The sequence below is a fragment of the Triturus cristatus genome, chromosome 10 (assembly GCF_964204655.1).
Source record: "Triturus cristatus chromosome 10, aTriCri1.1, whole genome shotgun sequence".
NCBI classification, from domain to species: Eukaryota; Metazoa; Chordata; class Amphibia; order Caudata; family Salamandridae; genus Triturus; species Triturus cristatus.
The window spans coordinates 819469791-819491496 of NC_140593.1; the positions used below are offsets into that span (position 1 = coordinate 819469791).

At 46.8% G+C, this 21706-nt stretch overlaps 1 protein-coding gene across 4 annotated transcripts in view; it reads right to left on the reverse strand.

The window, feature by feature from the left end:
- Positions 1-21706, reverse strand: part of NPRL3 (NPR3 like, GATOR1 complex subunit) — a 360149-nt gene that overhangs the window by 282281 nt on the left and 56162 nt on the right. For all 4 annotated transcript variants that reach the window (XM_085628418.1, XM_085628421.1, XM_085628419.1 and 1 more), the window contains one exon: positions 3475-3549. In XM_085628418.1, the coding sequence (XP_085484544.1) occupies positions 3475-3549 (75 nt within the window). The remainder of the gene's footprint in view (positions 1-3474; positions 3550-21706) is intronic.

A 21706-nucleotide genomic window follows, 5' to 3' on the forward strand; every position in this document is an offset into this window, starting at 1 on the left:
ATTGCAATCTATGGTGCATCACACCACTCTACTATATTCTACTGCACTCTGTGCCACTCTACTATAAGTCATTGCACTCTACACCACTGCACTTTACATCACTCTACTCTGCAACACTGTTCTATATGCCATTTCACTCTAGGCCCCTCTACTCTACGACACTCCATGATACTCCACTCTATGGTGCTCTAGTTCATTAAACCATATTCCACTCTGACACTCTACTCCACTCTAGGACACTACTCCACTCTACGACGCTCTATGCAACTACCTTTAGCCATACCATGGCACTTTACTCCACTCTATCTTGACACACTACTCCACTCCATTACTCCACTTTACGCCACTCCAGTCTATGATATTCTATGCCACTCCACAACACTCTGCTTCACTCTATGCAACTCCACTCTACAATACTCTACGCTATTCCACTCTATGCCACCCCACTCTACGATCATCTTCTGTGCTCTATGCCACTCCACTCTACACGCTCCTCGCCACTCAACTCTACTCCACTCTCTCAGCCACTCTACTCCCTTCACGACACTCCACAGCACTCTATGCCACTAAACTCTATGCCACTCCACGAAAGACCACTTCTCTCCACTCAACTCTACACCACTCCATAACACTCCACTTTACTTTTACTCCACTTTACTCCACTCCACTCTCCTTTAAGCCACTAACTTTTAGCCATGCTAAACAGCAGCCACGATGGTGTACAACATGTCTAAAACATATTGGCAAAGCCAATTGCTCTTGCCTATGCGAGACCTATTGGACTTGCCAATGATAGTTACTCATTTTTGATCTGTTTGAGCAAGAAACAACTTTTTTTTGTTAAAATCTGCAGATAATGCAGCAGATGATGTATTTTATTATGTGGCAAACAGCAATCCAGCCGCAGTATTGCATAATTCCAGTGGTCCTGCCTATAGGCCAATCCAACCCAATTTCAGCTCCAAAAATGTGATCCTCAGTACATCAAGTTATTTTCCAGTGCCTTGGCTGCTTTCTCTGCCCAGACATTGAGAGAGCTTAGAAATGAGGTACCTTTCAGTAGTAAGAGCTACAGTAAAAGGAAAACTGGCAAAGGCAACAGAATTGGCGTAGTCATAGTGCATGCACACAGGGGTTCACAACACACACCCAAATATGCACGCCAGGAGCATGCACAAAGGCACACCTTCAGACACCACTTTTCACACAGTGCAACACAGACCTACAAGCAACACACTTTCAAGCATGCACTTGAAGGGTGACCACAAAGTTGATGGAAAATCGGAGCACTTCTGTGTCCTTGCCAAATGCAAACAAGTGTTATATAAAAATAATTTATACTTATGGGCTAGTAACTTGCTCAGCAATCGAGAAAGAGCTTCAGGCATTGCTAGGGGTATTGAAAGCACTATATGAATAAAATAGAATATAACACATGTACGGCCAGTGACCCACCACGTACTGAAGGAGACAAAGTGTGATGTGCAACCAGATAATGTGCAACAGGTACCACACGGTGATGTGCATCAGGGTGAATGATGATACAGCAGGGCAGTACAAGGTTCTGTGCAACAGGGAGCAACATTAATTACATTCAGGGGAAAGTGGGTGGCGTGAGTAAGGGAACGACTGACTAACGCTCCTTGGTGAAGCACTGGGCGATGTGCATCGGTGAAACAGAATGAAGTGCAGAATGTGAGCTGTGCATGCAGGGGGCGCTAGGTGGCCTGCCTCAAAGATCTATAGGGTCATGTGACCCACTGGCGCTCTGACTGATGTGGCTCACGGGAACAATGGATACTGTGTGTAACGATGCGACACCGTCAATAATCACAGGAACAGAAGGAGAGAGGTAAGTCTTCTTTCTTTAACACCTCAGCCATCACCCTCTCATTCTTGTAATCTCCCGATAACTGCTGCTACCTCCAGATTCCAATCCTCCCAGCACATCCCTGAGATTCCATCCTGGAATATGGTCATATACGATTAACATCACAAGACATCGCGCTGCGCATCCTGTGAGCACAGGATGATTTACAGCTAAGGGGTGCACAACAGGGCCAATAGGTGATGTAAAACAGGGACACAGATGACAAAATATTACAGGCAACAATGTGCAGTAGCGTTCCATCAAAGAGATCTCAAGCTTTCCCAGGTCTGTCATGAGTAGCCTATCAATTTCTGCCTTTTTAGATCAAGCCTCGGCAGTGCATGCCCTGCTCTGTGAGGCATGCTGTGTTAGAGTATGGACTTGAAGTTCCACCCACTCTCCGCCCATATTTCTCATTGCCTTGTGTCAATGTCCTTTGTAAATGCTGGCTTCTGATTCGTTAATAGACTTTTTAGTCTCTCCTTAGTACCGCCTTGTCTTCATTTGTAACCTCCCATGAGAACTGGCCCTTTTACTTTGTTACACGGTATGCCTTATTTAGTCTGTAAGCACTATTTTCTTTAATGGATTTCTCCTACTGCAGGCATGACATGCTTTCCTGCAGCCCGGGACAATGGCGGCCGCTTCTTTGAATAGGTCTCGCATTTACAAGAGTTTGAGCTATGGCCATTGTAAATGACAATGCCTTTTAATGATGTATTAATTAGCAAAACAGATAAATAAAAGGCATTGTCATTTACAATGGCAATTGCTGAAACTCTCGAAATGCGAGACCTATTCCATTGCAAATGCTTGTTAGTTTTAGACACACTTAGCTCAGTTATAGGAACAGAAGCATAACTGCATACCTGCTAGGATCCTCGGGGCGCTTTCAGCCAGTTTTTGGTCTCGAGCATTTTTTAGGCTGGGATTTCTTTTAGCTAATACTAACAGTGGTGAAAGCTATACATTAAGCCCCGCAGGCAAGGATTTATTGGTAAAAAGACAAGAACTGGTTAAAGGTGTCACACAAGATAAGGGCCACTTGACAGCTGTGCAAAAAGGGGACTGGATAGAGAAAAAAATATTTTTTATGATAGAAAAATGTAGAATTTTTATGGTTTGCTGTTCTAATGTAGTTTATGTTAGACATTTTGAATGAAAGTGTATGAGTCATCAATTGAACTCATTTCTATTTACATGGAGCTTCTCAAACATTTTCTATAACCAATGGTTACACTACAATGCAGGCATTAACGGTCCGATGCAATAATCACGGTAATGGGAAATGAGACAGAGAAGTCACTTTCTAAATCTTGTGACCATCAACACACTAGCAGCCTCAAATAACTTTTGTGGAGACCGGATTTCTTTTTTTTTTTTTTTTTAAGTGCACCAATGAAAACATTATGTACAATATTATTAGGGGGAAAGAGGTAAACTCCTTTTCTGAAGCATAACACTTGTTTCCCTTTCTCTCTTGACAGCATAGTGCACCCAAGACCCTCATCTAGAGAAGGATTTTGGATCTTAAAACTAGAAGTGGCTTCATAAAGCCAACATAATTCACATTTACATTCATTTAGCTGTAAAGACGGTCTTACCCGTAATGCGAATACTACGTTGAAGAGAATCATGGTTGGCATTTCTCTCTTTGGTGAGGGATCTGTTTTGGACACCTAAGAAAAGACAGAGTCAGGAGTTAATATGCAAAACAATAATCTGCTGTGACTGTAACATTCTTTTGGAACTGATGACATCATAGTGTCATTTACACATTACTACAGTGACTTTCAAAAGAGCCTCCATCACCTTAATCTAGATATCCATGTTTGGATCTATCTTTGGAGACATTTGATGAAATCACCCACATACTGCACAAACAATATGGCACCTTTACTAACAATTCCACTTATTTAAATTTACAGTGCTTTCTTCATATTGTTTCCTTGCCAATATTTAGATTCCCATGCTGGCATCACGAGGCCCGTGCAATTCCTAGTTGTAATGCAATTTGAAAAAGATAATAAAAAAACTTGCTGCAGCTTGTTACTACCAGCAATGCCCAGACTGGCTGGTCTTCTTTCAGTGCACCCATGGAAACACCAGTTGCCAAATTACAAGGCAAAGGAGTGAAGCTTCACTCTTTCAGCCTGAAGCTCACAGTTCCTCTATGCTTCTAAAATGACGGGCATGAATGCTGAAAGCTGCATTAATTGAACCAGCAGGGCAACAGAGACATAATATTCTTAAAATGGGAATGCAGTCGACATCATCAAGAGCTGGACATATAATGCCTCGTGAAGATCAAATGACACAAGTATAGATTTCCTTCTTTACATTCAATTCGCTCAGTTTAAGACCTGCTAATCTCATATTCTTTTTTTTAAATAAACATCTTTATTGGCATTTCTAAATAAAATAGTTTTAAAACCTCAGCATGTTAAATAAACATTGGTAGCACATGGTCAACAAAAACAGGTAATCGTACAAGACATAATTCATCCACTACAATCCAATGCATCGACAGCAAGTGACCGTAGATATGAATATGGGTGTACACTGAAATCAAGGCTTTGGTTATCATAAGAGGGGTCTCCCATCCATATACAGCAATTCAAACCTTCTGTGTGATTTCCAGCATTGCCACACCTTGTGATGTTTCTACAGACAGCCTCTCTCATACAGTGAGACCTCCACAGCCATAGAATGACACATTCCGCTACCCAATCAGTCTAAATCAGGGGAGTTAACATCACACCAGCTCCATGCAAGTTCCCGGTTGGCAACAATCAGACCAATGTGTAGGAATGCTTGTATATATCTATTGGCATCTATATCTGAGAAAACATTACACAGCATCATCTTAAAGAGATAACGCAGGGAAATAGGTTGCAAGCCTTAACCGCGCATTTTTTTTTTTTTACAACGTCTATGTTTTTACAACGGATGCCATTACCACACATTGTTTATTCATTGAAAAGCAATGTGTGTGTGTGTGGGAAACCCCCCACGCCCCCAACTTACCTTAAAATATTGGTAAAGGCATCCTTTGTAAAAACATGAGTGCTTAAAAATACGTGGTAAAGTCACAATGTGATAAAAACCTTGTTGTAAAGGCTGTTTCCCTAAAGGTGAGCTTGACTGGCCAGCCCTCTATGTCTGTCTAGATCTGAGCAACTCCACACCAGAAGGAATGGAGCCAACGCCATTGCCCAACTGTACATAGCAAGTCTCCGTCGGCGTTCCTGTGTCAGGCACATTGAGGAAGAGTCTCATTAAATGTGCCTGAGCCTCTCGCACGTCAGATAGACTCGGAGTAGATAGTATAATTGGATCAGTCTGAGCTGGGCAGCAATTAGGGCATCTAATGGGGCAGTTGGGGCACTCTGCCAATCTTCATGTAAGATGGAACGACGGGCCACCTCAGAAGACCCTCAAAGAGTAGAAAGCAAATCCGGGGTACTGATCACTAAGGAGTGGTACAGCTGGGAACATTTGTGCTTGCCCTCTCTCCCAGCAAGAGTTTGGTCTTTGGTGTGTTAGAGTAAGGCAGACATTCCTGAGCACTCATGTATGGGGACAAGGCGTGGTGGAGCTATAGATATCAAAACATTAATGTTTGTTGAGGCTAAATTCTGACTGAGGGTCCACCGAGGAACCAAGGGTGGTGTGGGATACAACATCCCCCCTTTGGAGACTCCTATTTGCCCCTTTAAACATATACAAAGTAAATACTTGACCCGGTGTAACACTTTTCCATAACGGGGATTCCCTGGTGAATTTGTTCCGCCAGCTGATGGTCATCAGGATTTCACGTCACAGCTTAAGCACCTTTACAGTGGCTGTGGGCGGTCAGTAGAGATGCTCTGCCACACCAAGAATGCAAAGTCTGAAAATGTCCCTTCGACCATCTTTTAGCTGCAACGGTGGATCTCGACTTGAAGCAAGGCTTCTATTCATTTACTACTACCAGTTTTGAGGCCCAGGAGTATGACCATGCAGAGGTCTCAGTAAAATGGGGTGTTGAAACATTTATTCATCAAGCCTCTCGGGGATACTCCTCTCCCATAGGAAACCCTGCATTAAGAAGTCGCGCCATGTTAAAAAAAGAAAAAGGATTGGGGTGTTCAAGTTATTCGTTTCTGGCAAAAGGTTCAATCTCTTACAATGCCATGCATTAGAAGCTTCAATAGTGTCTACTACGCATAATCTTCAATGCGAGCAAAATGCTTTCCTTGACACAAGAGCATATGTGTATTGTTTACTACCTTGCACTTTTTTGCTTGTGCCTTTGTATTGTTTTCTGATATTGAAAATGCTAATAAACACATTTAAACATAAAAAAGAGGATATTGTAGGAGTAATTGCACAGTTGTTTGGGAGATAGACCATCTTAATTATGGTGGTCCGTCCTGTCAACAAAAAGGATGTTGGGACCAAAATGTCTAGTCGTCCCGCTGCCCAACCAGCGGAGGAGCCATCATCACCCTCTGAACACTGAGCCTAAGCCACCGATATGAATATTTCTAGGTGTGTGAAGCTCTTAGTTAGTTCTTTAAGACTGGAGCCCAGCCATTTCTGATGCCTCTCCCCAGACAGGGAGGAATTATTTTGCTCTCTTTAATGAGGGCTAACAGAAAGCACTGGCAGGAGGTGATATTTATGAGATCATTTATATAAGAGTGTGTGGACCCCTCCCAGCATGATGTTGACCACCTAATTAAGATTACAAGTCAAGTACTATGACTATAAAACGTGGTCACGAACCAATCTGAATTTCTTGCCCAACACAATGAAAATGACATAGTAAGTCTGGAGGCGGTTAAAGAGTCCAGAAATGACTCTTGATTGACTGATTCCAACTTCCATAAAACAGTTGATGGAGTCGGGAAGGGATATAGGGAGCGAAACAACTGCAGCTAACTTATTTGGAAGTTGCACGTTACTCTTCTTTGAAGCGGGTGAGTGTAAGCGTACTTAACTGCGGATTATACTTTCCTTGAGGAAGTGAGTCCTCAACTCTTTTCGGACCTGGGGGACAGAGAGTGCTTGTCAGGTCTTTATCAGGATGGACCGCCAGGTCCAGGGTACTGTAGAAGCAGATAACCTGCCCATTGGTCTCTTCTTTCTTGTACTTTTGGTCTCAAACCTGGTGCTATCACTATCCTAAAGTTATACAACAATGGGGTATCCCGAAAGGCCACTGGACCCTGGGAAGTTTGCGGTACAGAAAGATAACGTCACAGTGGGAAGCAATTATATACAGAGCAAGAGAAAATCATTATTATTTCAATCAAAATTAGACACCACCATTAAGTCACTCCATAAATGGTTATGGGTTTATTACATCACAATGTTCGGTTGTCTCAAATCTTACAAACCAAAATGTATTTCTCAATTAAACGTTTTGAAAAACAGGTGCTCAAGGGGAGGTGAGTGCATGAAGGGGATAGTGAAAGTGATGTGAGAAAGGATAGTAGAACTACCACCCTTTCTCACATCACTTTCACTATCCTACTATCCTTTCTCACATCACATTCACTATCTCTATCCTAGACACTGTGATGCACTTATAGTCTCAAGTGTGAAGCAGAAGCCCTTGAAGAGGGTTCTGGCAAGAATATCCAGTGAACTTCCTTGATTTTGTGGAAAAAAGATGCACTTACTTATCTACATTATTTTTCTTATGGTACACTCAAGCTGACCTTAAAACAGTTTGCCACTGCTATTTACTGACGTCCCAGACAAGACTTGGACATAATTCTCATTTTAAGTTCCAAATCTGTTGTAATATGTGCTCTACTGATTGTATAAATGTTGAAGATTCCATTAGAGGTGGCTGAAATTTCCCTAAATTGCTGTGGCAACCAACCCGTGTCCGTGCACCAAGGTCCAAATTACCTACAAACAACTTTCTGTGCACCCCAAAATTATTTATCTATTCTAGCGCCAAAAAGCAATTTCTCAAGAATTATGATACAATAGCAAAAGTCTAACGTTACATTATTTTTGTTTTGTGGGAATGATATGGGGTGGCTCAGTGACTGAGGCAAAACACAGACACCAACAACAAACTTTTCGTCTTTATATCTTATTCACATATTTATATCAAAGGAAAATTGGGGAGTAAGGGAAAATAGGACTCAGAGAGAGGTAAAAGTGAATTAAGGGTGGCTGCTGTAAAGCCTTGGAAGGTGCATTTTCAGATCACTTTGGCAGGTGGGAGAGGTGGAGATCCAATGAATATCTTGGAGGGAGTCGGCTCAGTGGCTTCGGCCAAGTAGTGGAAAAGAGCAGAACCAGGAAGTAGCACAGGGAGTTTTAAAAACGTAGAATGGAGGTTGCAAGAGGCTCATATTGGATTGCCCAATGCAATCAGTTAGTAAGAGAAAGAATATTAGACCATTGGAATGTTAACAGCTCCATGTTAACAGCTCCATTGAAGACAATGGAGTGCTCCAGGCTTCTAATGACTGATAGAAGCCCGGACAGCAACATTCCAGTGTTTTTTTCATTTCACAGCTGTTGTTGTTAACAAATTAGAACATTCTGCCCTTTAGGAGTGTAATGTTCTAATAGCATTGGAGCCCTCCCTAGCAAGCTCTACCGGCCATTAACAGACCGCTCCCTTGTTAAAGGTTCTAGCCGAATGCTGGAGCAGGAAGTAAAAATGGCTGGTAGAGCCCTCTACATCAGGCTCTAAGGCTATATTAGAAGTTTTGGAAGCCGGGATTTGTAGTTTGTATGCCACTTGTTTCTTGCTGAAAAATAGCTAACTTGGTGACGGTAGAAGAAGGTGGGGAAGAGATTACCAGGGGATAATGTAGAGGGTCGTGGTGGCAAAGGTAGTGTTGTGCTGTGCCGTGTTGCAGTCTTTTGTAAAGAGCAACTTGCATCACAGAAGTGGTCACTTGCTGCTGAGAAGTTCAGAACCTTGTTCAGTGGTAGGAATGTGTGTGAGAAAGGCCGACAAAGAAGCTGCTACAGTACTTTGGGTTGCTGAAGACAAGTAGGGATGTGTGGTGGTAGATGAATCAGCTTCTGACACAAGTTACTGTTATCCTTTTATTCTGTATTTAACTTCTATAAAGACGGACCCGCAGGAGAGCAGCTTCCGCTCGATAACAGGTCGTGTGGAAAACAAACACATAATACATTCTAGAATTCAGAGGGAAGGGACAGTCAAAGAAAGGAGAAGAAAGACTTAAGAGAATGTTACACATCTTCCCCCTTTTTTTTTGGAGAAACAAAATTTGCAGAGTTTACAAAAATCAAACAAGGATACAAAATGACAAAATCAAACAAAAAAAACTCTTACTATAACATATAAGATTAAACATGTGAAAAACAGTATCATTTTTTTTAAACTCTATAAAATCATGACATAACAAAATCCTTAAAATTAGCAGGTAGTTTACAAATTCTCCTAGAAGCTAAGGAGGAATTTCAACAAAGAGAACTAGATGAACAGATGTTGCTGGTACCATTCTGAGAAAGGGAAGTGGACGTGTCTTAGCTAAGAAAAAAGGAAATATGGGGTTATAGCTTATGGAAATTGGGCTCCTAGTATCTAGCAGCGGTTGCTGTCATATTGAGAAAGGATTCCTGGCTCATGGTTGGGGTTAAACATACACCAATTTAGGTGAAAGTGTAAAGAGAAAAAAACAAAATATGGATTCAAAGTTGGCTGGGTGACAAAATGGTCGGAACCAAATGGAACTAATCGGCATACGCCGGCCTGGAGGGAGAGCCAGGACTGCATAGGCAAAAGTTGCTCCCAGGGTCTTGCTGATCTGGTCATGCGGGTGGCCCTGTGCTGAGAAAGATAACCCATCTCTCAAAGGCAGACTCAGTATGTTGTACGGGAACCAGAGTTGTGCTGTTGAACTAAGGTCCCAAAGAAATTATACCTGTCTGGTGAAGAAGTCCAGCAAGCACCTATGTCTAGTAGCACAGCAGCTATGCAGAAAAGTGCTGGGAACGGTTTCACTAAAAACAAGCATTTGAAAAGCCAACTGGTCTACCTATGAAGGATACTGGCTTTGACAATGGTTTGAAGCCAAGCTGTATAGCAGCACGGCTGCTGTTTAGCATGGCTAAAGCGAATTGTAAAAAAACACTATGATGCAGCAAGCGTGAATGTTAATGAATGATTATTGTTTTTATAATGGGCATTAGGACTGGCTGCTTTAGGGCATTTTATTTCAATTCGTTTTAGCTGTGTGCTCTCCTTTCGCCTGTCCTCAACTCACCTGTGTCCCTCTCGCCAGCCCTTCCTCTCTTCATCCATGGTGCCCTGTCCCCAACAAGCTTCCCGATGTTGGTAAAAAACAAACAAACAAGGGAGTGGCTTGGAGGACAAGGCAATAGAGAGGAAAGGGGGGCGGGGGGAGAAGGGCGCAGTAGGGGGAAAGGGCGTGAGGGGACGGGGAGCATACGAACAGTGAAGAGTGGGCAGCAGGGGCTGTGGCAAGCACCCGGACAAGCACAAAGACCAGCGGCGGCCCCTCCATTAGGGTGGAGGAGTGATGCCCCCCCACCACCTGAATAATAAAACCCGTTTTATTATCATTTTATTTTAATACCCCTGGAGCCGCCCACAGGACTCTGACAAGTCTTGGGGGAGGGTCCAGGGGGACGATACTGTGGTGGGGGAGTGGTAGTACACTCCCTTGTCCCTTCTCTGCACATGAGGGTTTGGCCGGCCATTTCAGGCCGGCCAAACCCTCATGCAGTGAAGCTTTCTTTAGCCTCAGCTGTGTTTCTGGGGTTGGAGAAAGTAGGCACAGGCTCCCAGGCTGCCTGGGAGCGCAAAGTCCCAGTGCTCAGGCCAATCCTGAGGCTGCTTTCCTGCAGCGTCATGATTGGCCGCAGTGCATTCTGGGAGCCTGTGCCCAGAAGAGCGCAAAGCAGCGAACGGCGATCGGGTAAGTAATTTTTTATTTTATTATTTTGTGTTTGGTCTCGAGCCTCAACCCCACCCCCCTCCCCACCTCCTTCCTCCAGCATGGCCCCCCACTCCGGCAGGGGACAGGCCGCTACTAAGACCTGTGTCTAAGACCACAGTGGATGGGTGCTAGGACTGGGGAAGTACAAGGACAAAGGATAAGACTGGGCAAGCACACAGACAAAGTAGTGTGGGGGAAGGGCTGAGGGGAGTGCACAGACAGTGAAGGGTGGACGAAAGGGGAAGTACACAGACAAGCAGATGAAAAATGGAGGGTTGGCGGGAGAGGGCTGAGGCAAGCACATGGATAACAGAGGGTGCACTGATGCTGGTTTGCACTGATGTTGGGTTGGTGGCAAGCACAAGAACACAGGGTTGGACTGGTGATCCATGGCTAGGGCAGAGAGATAGGCAACAGAGGGTGGGTGGGAGCGGCTGGGAAAGTACATGAAGAATGGGACGGTGGGCTGAAGGAGCTGGGAAAGCAAAGAGACAAACACACGAACAACAGCAGGTTTGGTTCAAGAGGCTGGGGTAGGCACAAGGACCATGGAGGGTGAGCGGCAAGGGCTCGGGCAGCACTTGGACAACAGAGGGTGAGCGGAAGGGGAATGGGGGAACATTGAGGGAGAGAAGTACACGAGAGAGATGTCCGGAAACACAAGCACTCTTGTGTTAAACAAAAAGAAAAAAGTGGAGCCTAAAAAAGCGAGAAGACAGACAGAGTTATGCGACCATGGAAGGGACAAACACAAGAACAGAAAGGAAAGCCCATGGAAGCTGACGAATAAGAAGCAAACAAGAGTTACAGAGAAGCCAACCAATGTAAGCAATGCGCGGCCTCTAAGCCCAATGTAAGGTAACAAAAGGTCTCCCAAGAGACAGCGCATGAGCGGTCTTAGACAAGACCTAATAAACCAGCCCTAATGAGAAGCGATGTTAATGTTGCTTAGCAGTACAGCAGCCCTGCGTCGAAATACTGCCAGTGCCTTTAACAAGCACAGTAACGATGCTGAGAAGAACTTGTAATGTGATGTTACAGGTATGAGAACGGTCTGGAAAAATGCTGGTATACATGCAGTGCAGAATGGCTAGCTTCCGAGGTATATTTCCTCCCACTCACCACAGAAGTCTATTACTTGCCTGTCAATAAACATCTTAGTTAATATAAAGGAGGGACAGAGGGCGATTAAAGGTTCAGCACACACGCCCGCAAACAGGTTGTGTCAAACAAAGGGCACGCAGTTCCTTGAAGAGAGGGAGGAGAGGTGCCGGGCCAATAAGGAGCTGCTCGATGATGAACCATTACACCCACATGGGTGTGTGAGAACCCCTGCTCCTGAATAATTGCCCAATCTGCCCCCATTCCCTCCCTCTCAAGGAACTGCATTACCTTTGTTTGACACCTTAGCCCACCCCTATCCCTACTTCACTCAATGATGAGTCCCATGAAGATTTTTAGGTCTCGCCTGAGCCAGCGCATGCGCTGCCCTGATGACACATTTAGTTAGTGGGCTTTTAAAAGTCCTACCACAGCTTTTTGTGTGGCATTCTGCGTGCGGTTACACGCACGAGCAGAGGAGCCATCTGGCTTTCCAAAAGTCAAGGGGAGCCTCACTCATGTTCTCCTCAACCTGAATCCTCGCCACATCGGTCTTGCGAGGTAATTATTTACTGAATGACAGATGCGTAGCCGGCGCTCGATAACTCCACTGACTCCCATCATTCTGGCGGGTTATCACGGCAGCTTCCCTTGTTCTGAATTGTTTCCTGGAAGTCGCTGCGGATATGGTCGCACGAAGGGGGCTGGCATGCGAGCATCAAAATGATACTTCACCCTTGCTGGTCTTGATCTGACCTGTGCAGAACCTGAAAGACGGGATAGCTGTCTGGGGCATGAAAAGAAGCTGCGTACCAATCAAAGATAAACAACGTTAACAAGCGTGGAAAGTGTTCGACAAGGCACTGCCGTCTATCCTTTCACAGACTAATTAGAGGGTAACTCTGGCTTTGGTTTACACTCACAGTTGTGTTGGGTGTGGGGGGAATCCACGCTACTACAGCCTCAGAGGTGCAGTCAGCTGTCAAGTGCACTTAGGAGATTTCTGAGCACCCTCTCACAAGGCTACCATACCACAAGACACAACACAAGCAGTTGCAGTTGCAGCCTGGCATAGGGGCAACCAGCCAAGCATTACTGTGTCGAGCGCACGGATTGCCCCTTCCACCGGCAAAGATGGCTGCGGTGGTGCGTCAACAAGTCAGAAGGTAACAGTGAGTTGTTTGTTGCTGCTGAGTACTGCATATGAACTGCAGTCAAGCATGTCACAATTTGCATTTAGTTATTCATTTTATGTAGCAAAGTTGGCCACATGGGTGGTGGTTTCAACCTTTGCCAAGGTACAGTGCAATACAATAAAGGAAATAGTTGTGGGTAGGAGGGGGTTGCAAGGGGTGTCCAATGGCACAATGGTGTACTGGAAGAGGTGAAGTCTGTGGGTCTTCGGCGAGTGTTAAAGCAACCTGCCAAGTACGCGGGACAATTTATTGTAGGCCGTGTTTTTAAAGAGAAGGTGTTGTATTTTTTACAGGAAAGGCTGGGTGGAAGGGGTAGCAGGAAGAACAAGCATTTGCAATGCAATAGGTCTCGCATTTACGCGAGTTTAAGCTATTGGCATTGTCATTTACAATGCCAATAGCTTAAAGTCGCGTAAATGCAAGACCTATTGCTTTGCAAATGCTTGTTTTCATTTCAAGTACTGACCAGATCTAAACTTAACGTGAATGAGAAAATATCTGTTCAAGTTAAAAAAAATTTAAAGTTTTTTTAAACTAATATTTAAATATTACAACATAGCATGACAAAACGCATTTAATACACTTGAGATGTTAAAACATATTTACTGCACTGCAAAGTTTTTTTTAAAAACAGTGTCGGTTCTCGTCCTTTTGTCGAAGATCAAGTGTGGTAAACCAGCACAATGGGTGCAGTTACAAGAGGGAGCCACGTGGTGGAGCAGACGAGCCATCAATACCGAAGGTTTACTCGCTCACCAACATGAGTTTTTATAGAGTAAATTTCTCTCTCTCCCGTTGTGGTGTGCAAACAATCAACTAGAAACAAACAAAACATTTTAAAATGCTGGTGACAAAATGACATGCCGTCTGTGATACTACTAAACACATCACACCACACGTACAAACACAATAGTAGTTCAAAAACGACTCATCATTAGGCAATCTACTCCGACTTCGAGCTTTTTGTAACAGTGACTAATTTTGAAGTCTTGCAACTTTTTTGCCGCTAGTCAACGGTTTTTTTCTGCATTTGGAAGGATGCTAGAAAGATGGCTCAACGATTGGTCCCTCGCTACTGACACCTGTGTGTAACCTGCAGATGCGACTAACACTCAAGGGCGCCTCAGCCCATTATCCTTCCAAAGTCAATAAACCGACTACCATTCTAGCATACTTTTGAAGACACGGTGAGCACCGTTAAAATGTGCAAAAAGCAACACCCGGTACAGCTTTTGGAAGCGGCAAAAATATATTATTAAAAATGCACAATGTGTCTCACATTAACAAACAGCAACAATTTAAAAAAAAACACACAATTTACGGACAGTCACTATACAAACATCGGTCGCCTTGAAGGATGCATTTCAGAGCAAGGAGTTTAATGTTTATTTGTTCACAATTAATGTAATCAAAGGTGAACACATTCTTTATTTAAAAAAAAGAACTATACAATGCACGATATTACGATAATAGAGGTGGGCGAGCCACTGAAAATTCGAGCCAGGCTCGTGCCTGAAGCGTGTTTCTGGCTCGGCTTGAGGTCCCGTTAGAACCTCGAGCCCATGACGAGCCGAGCTTTCCTGTGGCTTCTGGCTTTCACCCTCGCTCTAACGTAATGCTTAAAGAGGTAAAACGAAGCATTAACATTTGAGGGAAACGGAGACAAAAATAGAACACCCCCCCTTTTGTGGCTGATCTGTAAAAAGTGAAACTAGAAAGTTTGTATTAATAGCTACTTCCTAGCTCAACAGAACTCTGTGATCTTAGGCAAATATTTTATTTTACCAAGCACCCTCTTTCTACATTATGGCACAGAAAAAACGTCCGAGTTTAACATACCAGCTGCACAAAAAAAACTCCTGTTAAATTTAACAGACTATAATGTTGCTCGATAATGATCTGGCCTGGGCCACATACAGGGTTCAGATTACAACTTTCTTGCCTCTTAGTTCAGGAATGGCACAGTCACCAGTATGGGGCCCAGTAGGAACGGCTCTAAACTCATTTTTAAAACCTATCACTTTTATTAAGTACATCTCAGTGAAGTGGTATAATGTGAACGTGTTAATCCCAAATCTTCCGCATGTTAAAGAAATACACTTTTTTGATTTTGAAGAGGCTATCATGTTTTACGTGATGTCTGTAAAGAGATTTACATGGGAAATATTTACAGGCCTTGGCTCGCGCCTGGGCTCGAAGAGCCAATCCGGACGCTTGGCTGGGCCCTCCATGTTAGTCTGTAGGCTCGCTCACCCCGGCCTATACGGTAAAAAAAAAGGCGCACGAGCTCTCCTACCCCAATTTCGCCTGTATATCCTGAACAATGTCAGCAGGTGGCCAGCACTTGCACTCATTTTTGGTGAAAGGGACTTATTTTCTTCGTAAGCCTCACACTTAAAGGGGAAGAAAAAAGGATAAAGATGGAGCAAGAGAAATATAGCAAAAAAGTGACATACAGAGAAATCCAGGATGAATAAGAATCTGCAAGAGTGAGACGAAAATACATTATGAGTAGGTGTGGGGGGGAGGGGGGGGGGACGATGCAGAGGGCCAGGGCAAGGTAGGTGAATAGGCTGGACGCAGCGCGCTCATGGACACAGAACTAGACATGCTGGTTATCGGCCGAAGATCAGGTGCGACCTGGGCCCCATTAATTTATACCCTGGGACCGAGCCCGGTCACGAGGGGTGCTGCAGTGTAATATAGTGGTCGATGGGCTCTCTACATCTCTCCTTTCTTTTAGAGAAATACGTTCATGTGGGGAGAAGGGAAAAAGTGGAAAAGAAGAGAAGAAAGAAAGAAAACAACAGAAGGATGCACAACTACCACTGCAATAGTTTATAGCCTCTGATCGCCAGCACGGCTTCAACAGGTGCAGGATTCGCTTAACACTTAAAGTCTCTCAATCTTTGGCTGGCGCTGGATTGGGTCTCAGCGGTGTAGCGCGGCGCGGCCTGGTGTCGCAGTTACTAGGGGTTATCGCTAGTAAAGGACACTCGGACGACACTTCTCAGTTCTGGGCCGGAAGACCACGTGCGGTCTTGCCCACATTTATTCATACCCTCGGGACGAGCCCGCCCCGAGGGGTGTAGGGATGCGTGTGATGTGATACAATGTTGGTGAGAGTCCGGGTGGCTCTCTACATCCGGGTACCGTCGGCTTCGGTGATGAGCTCCCTCGGGACACTCTGCTGGCTCCTCCCGGGACATTCGCTCCGCTGGGTTGCTCCCGGGTGTACTGAACTCAGGATGTGGCGCAGAAGGTGTGGGATCTTGGCGTCTCTCAAATGCACAGTCGGGTATAGGATCACCAGACAGCTCCTTGAACCAGGACACGTTTCGTACCACGGTGTGCCCGCCTCGTTGTGCCGTGATCACGGTGCTCTCCATGCGTGTTACAGTCCATATCTCAGGCTTATATGGAGTGCGAACTTTCCATCCTGGGTGTCGGTCTTTGAGGATTACTTTGGACCCTATCCGCAGTGTCGGAGCTTTTGCTCTTCGACTCTCAGTGGCCTTCTCATTCGTCATCCGCCTTCTTTGCTGAGCCTAGTCAAGTTCCAGGCCAGGTGGCACCCATTCTGGGTTCTCTAGGTTTAAGTCCTGCGGCGATCGTGAGAGCAGGAGCAAGGCTGGTGTGCACCTGGTCATTGAGTGGGGTGCTTGTCGGTAGGCAAGCAAGAACTGGTGCAGGCATCCTTCCGGGTCTTGGCGCTGCTCCACTCCAACTCTGAGGTCTCTGTTGAGCGTCCTCATAGATCGCTCTACCTCGCCATTGGCTTGAGGCCATTGAGGGGTGATCCGGAGATGTTTGACGGCTCTTTGCGCCAGGAAGTCGTGAAATTCCTGACCTTGGAAAGGCGAGCCATTGTCTGACATGATTTTTTTTTCCAGAAACCCGAACATGGCAAGCGTTTTCTCCAATGCCGGATGAACGTGGTTGAACGCTGTGTATGTTACTAGTTCGACAACAGGAAACTTTGAAAACGAGTCCTTACCATGGTGTGCCGCCCATCTGGGAACCTCCCGAAGTCAACACTAACCTTCGTCCAAGGTGTGATGCAGGGTTCTTCGGTCAGTACTGGTGCCGTAGTGGGATCGGTACCAGTGATGGTGCAGGGGTTGCAGTGCTTGACCTCTTTGTCCACCATCTCGTCCATGTAGGGGAACCACACCTTCGTGCACAATCTCACCTTTGTCTTGGCTGTCCCTTGATGGCCTTGGTGAGTAAGCGTGACCATACGCTGACATAGACCTTTGGTGACGAAGATCCACTGTCCCCGTAGTACCACTGACAGGGAGTTCGTGCCATACATTCCAGAGCTGTCGTCGGGTATTTTGTTCGGCTGCTGTAAGCAACTTGGCTCCTTCAAAGAACCAATGCCACTGCCCTCTCTCCATGGCTTCCTTCACCCTCCCGAGGTTGTCATCTGAATCGGTAGCCTTCCAAAGATCTTCCTTTGTCACGGCCACGGGGCAGGCATCGATTTCAAACATATTCACAAATGCCTCTGTGCTCTCTGTGTCGTCCTGTGTTGTTACGTCGTTTTTTTGAGTGGGGTTGTCCGCCCTTGGTCTGTAGAGCAGCTGTAACGAGTACGCCTGTAGCTGGACCGCCCACCTCTCTATTCTCGGGGATGCTAGGCATGATGAACAACTGAACAGTGGCAGGAGGGGTTTGTGATCCGTTTTCACTCAGAATGGATTAACACAGAGGTATAGGTGGAAGTGTTGGCATGCCCCCCCGGATCGCCAGAGCCTCGCGCTCTATCTGAGCGTATCTTGTTTCTGTCGGAGATAGTGCTCGACTGGCATAAGTGACAGGAACGTGTCTTCCTGCAGAAGGATCGCCCCTAGCCCGACACGTCTGGCGTCCACCACAAGCGCCATCTTTCTCTTGGGGTGGAAGTATGCCATTGTTGTCTGGTCCAGGGGAGCCTTGTTGATGTTTTGGAACACCGATTCTTTGTTGCTTTCCCATTCCCAGGGTGTGCCGGTCTTTGTCAGCTGTCGCAGGGGTTCGGAGATCGTGGCGAGGTTCGGGATAACTTCCCACAGTATGTCACCATCCTGAGGAAACTCCTGATTTCAGTAGGATTCTGGGGGACTGGGGCGTTTCAGTTTGCCTCATTTCGAGCAGGTCTGTCCCCTCACAGGACACCGGTCTTGCGCCTTGTGGTCAAATCCGCAGTGTACGCACTTTCCACCAGGCCAACTCCCGGCACCCCGTCCTGGACCCGGTCTGGGTCACCTCTGCATGACTTCCACGGTCTCTTCCTTGACGTGGACCATTTTCTGCATCAGCGCAGTTGTGGTGTTGGGCACTCGAACAGCCTCCATCTCTTCCCACCCGTTTGTACGATAGCTCGTGGGAGCGGGCAAGGATGAGGATCTCGTCCAAGGATATTCCGGGTTGGCGAAGCATCCGACACCGCAGTGCGACAGATTTACAACCCTGGATGATCTGCGCCCTGATCTCCTCTGTCTGGTCGATGCCTGTGCACGTGCGCGCCAACTTCCTGAGCCAGGCGTAGAACATGTCTACTGTTTCTGCCTCGGCTTGCCGGGCCTGGCGCAGCTTGAATCGCTCATAACCCGGGTTCATTTGCAGGTCGTAGTACCTGTTGAGTGCCGCTATAGCCGCATCTTATTTGTGAGGCGCCCAGGTGTCTGCTAGCGTCTCGAACAGCTCATAAAGTTCATCGCCCCCAAAGTGCATCAACAGGGAACGTTTGACTGTCCAGTCTGTCTCTCTGGTCCCTGTAAAGTAGGGGTTCAGGCGACCTACCCAGAGCTTCCATGTAGGCGCGACCGTGGCGGTATCGGCACGCTGGCTGAACAGGGGTATTACCGTCATGGACACATGGGAGTATGGTGCTGTTGGCGCTTGTGCCTGCTGCTGTGGCGGCGGTGGATCTCCAATGGCTCACCGGACCTGTTCCTTCCTGTGATGGGTTTGGCGAGGTGTACCGTGACTGAGGTGTCGATGCGAACTTCTGTCCCCTGAATAATAGTGTGCCTGAACTCTACTTGTGCCTTCCCGCGCTGCTGTTAGTGCTTAGTGGCACATTCTTTTGCGACCTTGCGCCTGACCTGTGGGTTGCTGGGGGTATGACTCCCTGCCAATGCTTCCTTCTCTTGACTGCGTGTCTGTTCGTGGTACACAGAATGCGCGTCTGGCACTGTGTGCTCTGCCCCTCCTTCTTTTCCTTCAGAGACGGTACTGGTCTTCTATATATTTAGATTTTTTTGCTTAATATGCTTTTGGGTATCCAGCCCATTTGGAGCGACTTTTCTTTTTTTTTTGATAGTCTTTTTTTGTCCCTTTTGCTCGTCTTTCACTGTCCTTTGCCCTTCAGTGAGGCCGGCAGGGTGATCCTACGTGTGCTTGGGGGCCTCCGTCCGTCTGGAGCTAGGCCGCCATACTGGGCCTTTAAGCCCAGCCCTCATGCCACACGACGTGCGCAGGTTGGGCCTCAGGAGCAGCACACTGCAGAGCTCTTCCGCTCCGATGCACGGGTATGCCAACGGCGACCCTGAAGCAGTGCAGACCACCACTTAGCGCTGGCAGGATGTACCTCGCAGGACTTGGGTCGGTGATGCGGGCGGGTTGTTCCAAGACCGCTGGACAGCCGATCGCTGTGCCGATGACGTCTCCAGTCAAATCACCGCTGTAGCAGAGCGGGAGGGGGGGGGCGAGAGCGAAGGTCCGTACTCCCCTCGTTTCCAGTGTAGGGGGCCAGGGCAAGGTAGGTAAATAGGCCGGACGCAGCACACTCATGGACACAGAACTAGACAGATGCTGGTTCTCAACCGAAGGTCACGTGCGTCTTGGTACCCATTTATTTATAGCCTCGGACCGAGCCTGGTCCCGAGGAGTGCTGCAGTGTAACATTGTAATATAGTAGCCGGAGGGCTTTCTACATCCGAGGCATGCGGTGCAATCTAGGCTGTCAGCATTGCTATCCAGAAACCCTGTCATTCAACAGCTTTGGAAGTACGCTCCCGGCAAAAATTCTGCACATATTTATTTTTTTACAAATTACGTACTGCTCCTTGGTCGGGGGCACCTGCCGGCTTGCTTCACATAAAGGTAGACCTGCTTTTTAGGTCTCGCCTAGCAAACGCAGCGCATGCGCTGCTTCGCCTTTGCGACTCTATTGTCGTGGGTTTGGAGCGCGAAGGGAGACAAACCATGTGCGCGCATGGACAGGCGATGTGAGCGTGCATGGCGTCTCCTCTCTGGCGTCTCCTCTAAAGGGGGACAGAAGATGGCACGCGTACGGGCAGATGTGCACTCCGTACGAATGCACGCTCACGGCGTCGCGCGCTCCCACCGCGCTTTCACGGTGTCTTTTTTTTGTCAGGAATGGCCCCTGTGTTGTGTGTGAAAGTTGAGAGTTCCGATTTCTCGCCCTGTCCTCACCTCTGCCCAGATCTTTCATGGGTCTTTAGTGAGACTTTTACCATCTGGAAAAGCTAATCCATTGGTCACAGATGCTTGGAGAGCAGCCAGAGATCTGCGGGGGGCATCAGTGAGTGGATCCACCAGAGCGTGCTGTCAGAGGGCGACACTCTGCATCCTGGACCGGTCTAGGGGTACCCTTACTGCTGGGGTCTCCTGGCCCCAGGCAACTTTCCCTCCAGTTGGATCACCAAGTTACCCCTTTGTACACCTGACTCTGCAGTTGTCGCAATGGTGAGCAGTCACGGCTGACCCCAGGACTGGGGGATGGATTCAAACTCAGACACTTCATCAGATGCTCAAGTCATTCAGTGCGGGATGGCTCAGTGAGCTAAACGGGGTTTGCTTAGGAGTTTGAATCACAGCAATGCAGACCCAGTCTTCCATCCTTTCAAGGCCAGTAAATCATGTAACTTGGTAATAGTAACACATGGTATTTACAGTGCTTGAAACAGCAGAAGTGGAGTACGAAGCACTATATGAAAAGCAAGTGGTCGTTGTAGTGGTAAGGGTAATGTAGCAGTGAGACATTGCTGCACGTGGTGCTGAAAAAGGTAAGCCAGGTGGTCTGAGTGCTGCATGTGGTGTTGGTGAGGGTAGAGCAGGGGGTGGGAGTGCTGCATGTGGTGAGGGTAAAGCAGGGGGGGTGTGCTGCACGTGGTGGTGGCAAGGGTAAAGCAGGGGGCATGAGTGTTGCATGTGGTGAGGGTAAAGCAGGTGGTGTGAATGCTGCATGTGGTGTTGGTGAGGGTAAAGTGGGGGGGGGTGAGTGTTGAGCTTGGTGTCCGTAACCATAAAGTAGGGGGTCTGAGTGCAGCATGTGGTGTTGTTAAGGGTAAAGCAGGAGTGTGAGTTCTGCATGTGGTGAGGGTGAGGATAAAACAGGGGGTGTGAGTGCTGCACGTGATGGTGGTGAGGGTAAAGCAGTGGGTGTGAGTGTTGCATGTAGAGTTGGTGAGGGTAAAGCAGTGGATGTGAGTGTTGCATTTGGTGTGAGTGCCGCATATGGTGGTGGTGAGGGTAAAGCAGTGGGTGTGAGTGCTCCATGTGTTGGTGATGAGGGTAAAGCAGTGGGTGTGAGTGCTGCGTGTAGTAGTGGTGAGGGTGAAGCAGGGGGTGTGAGT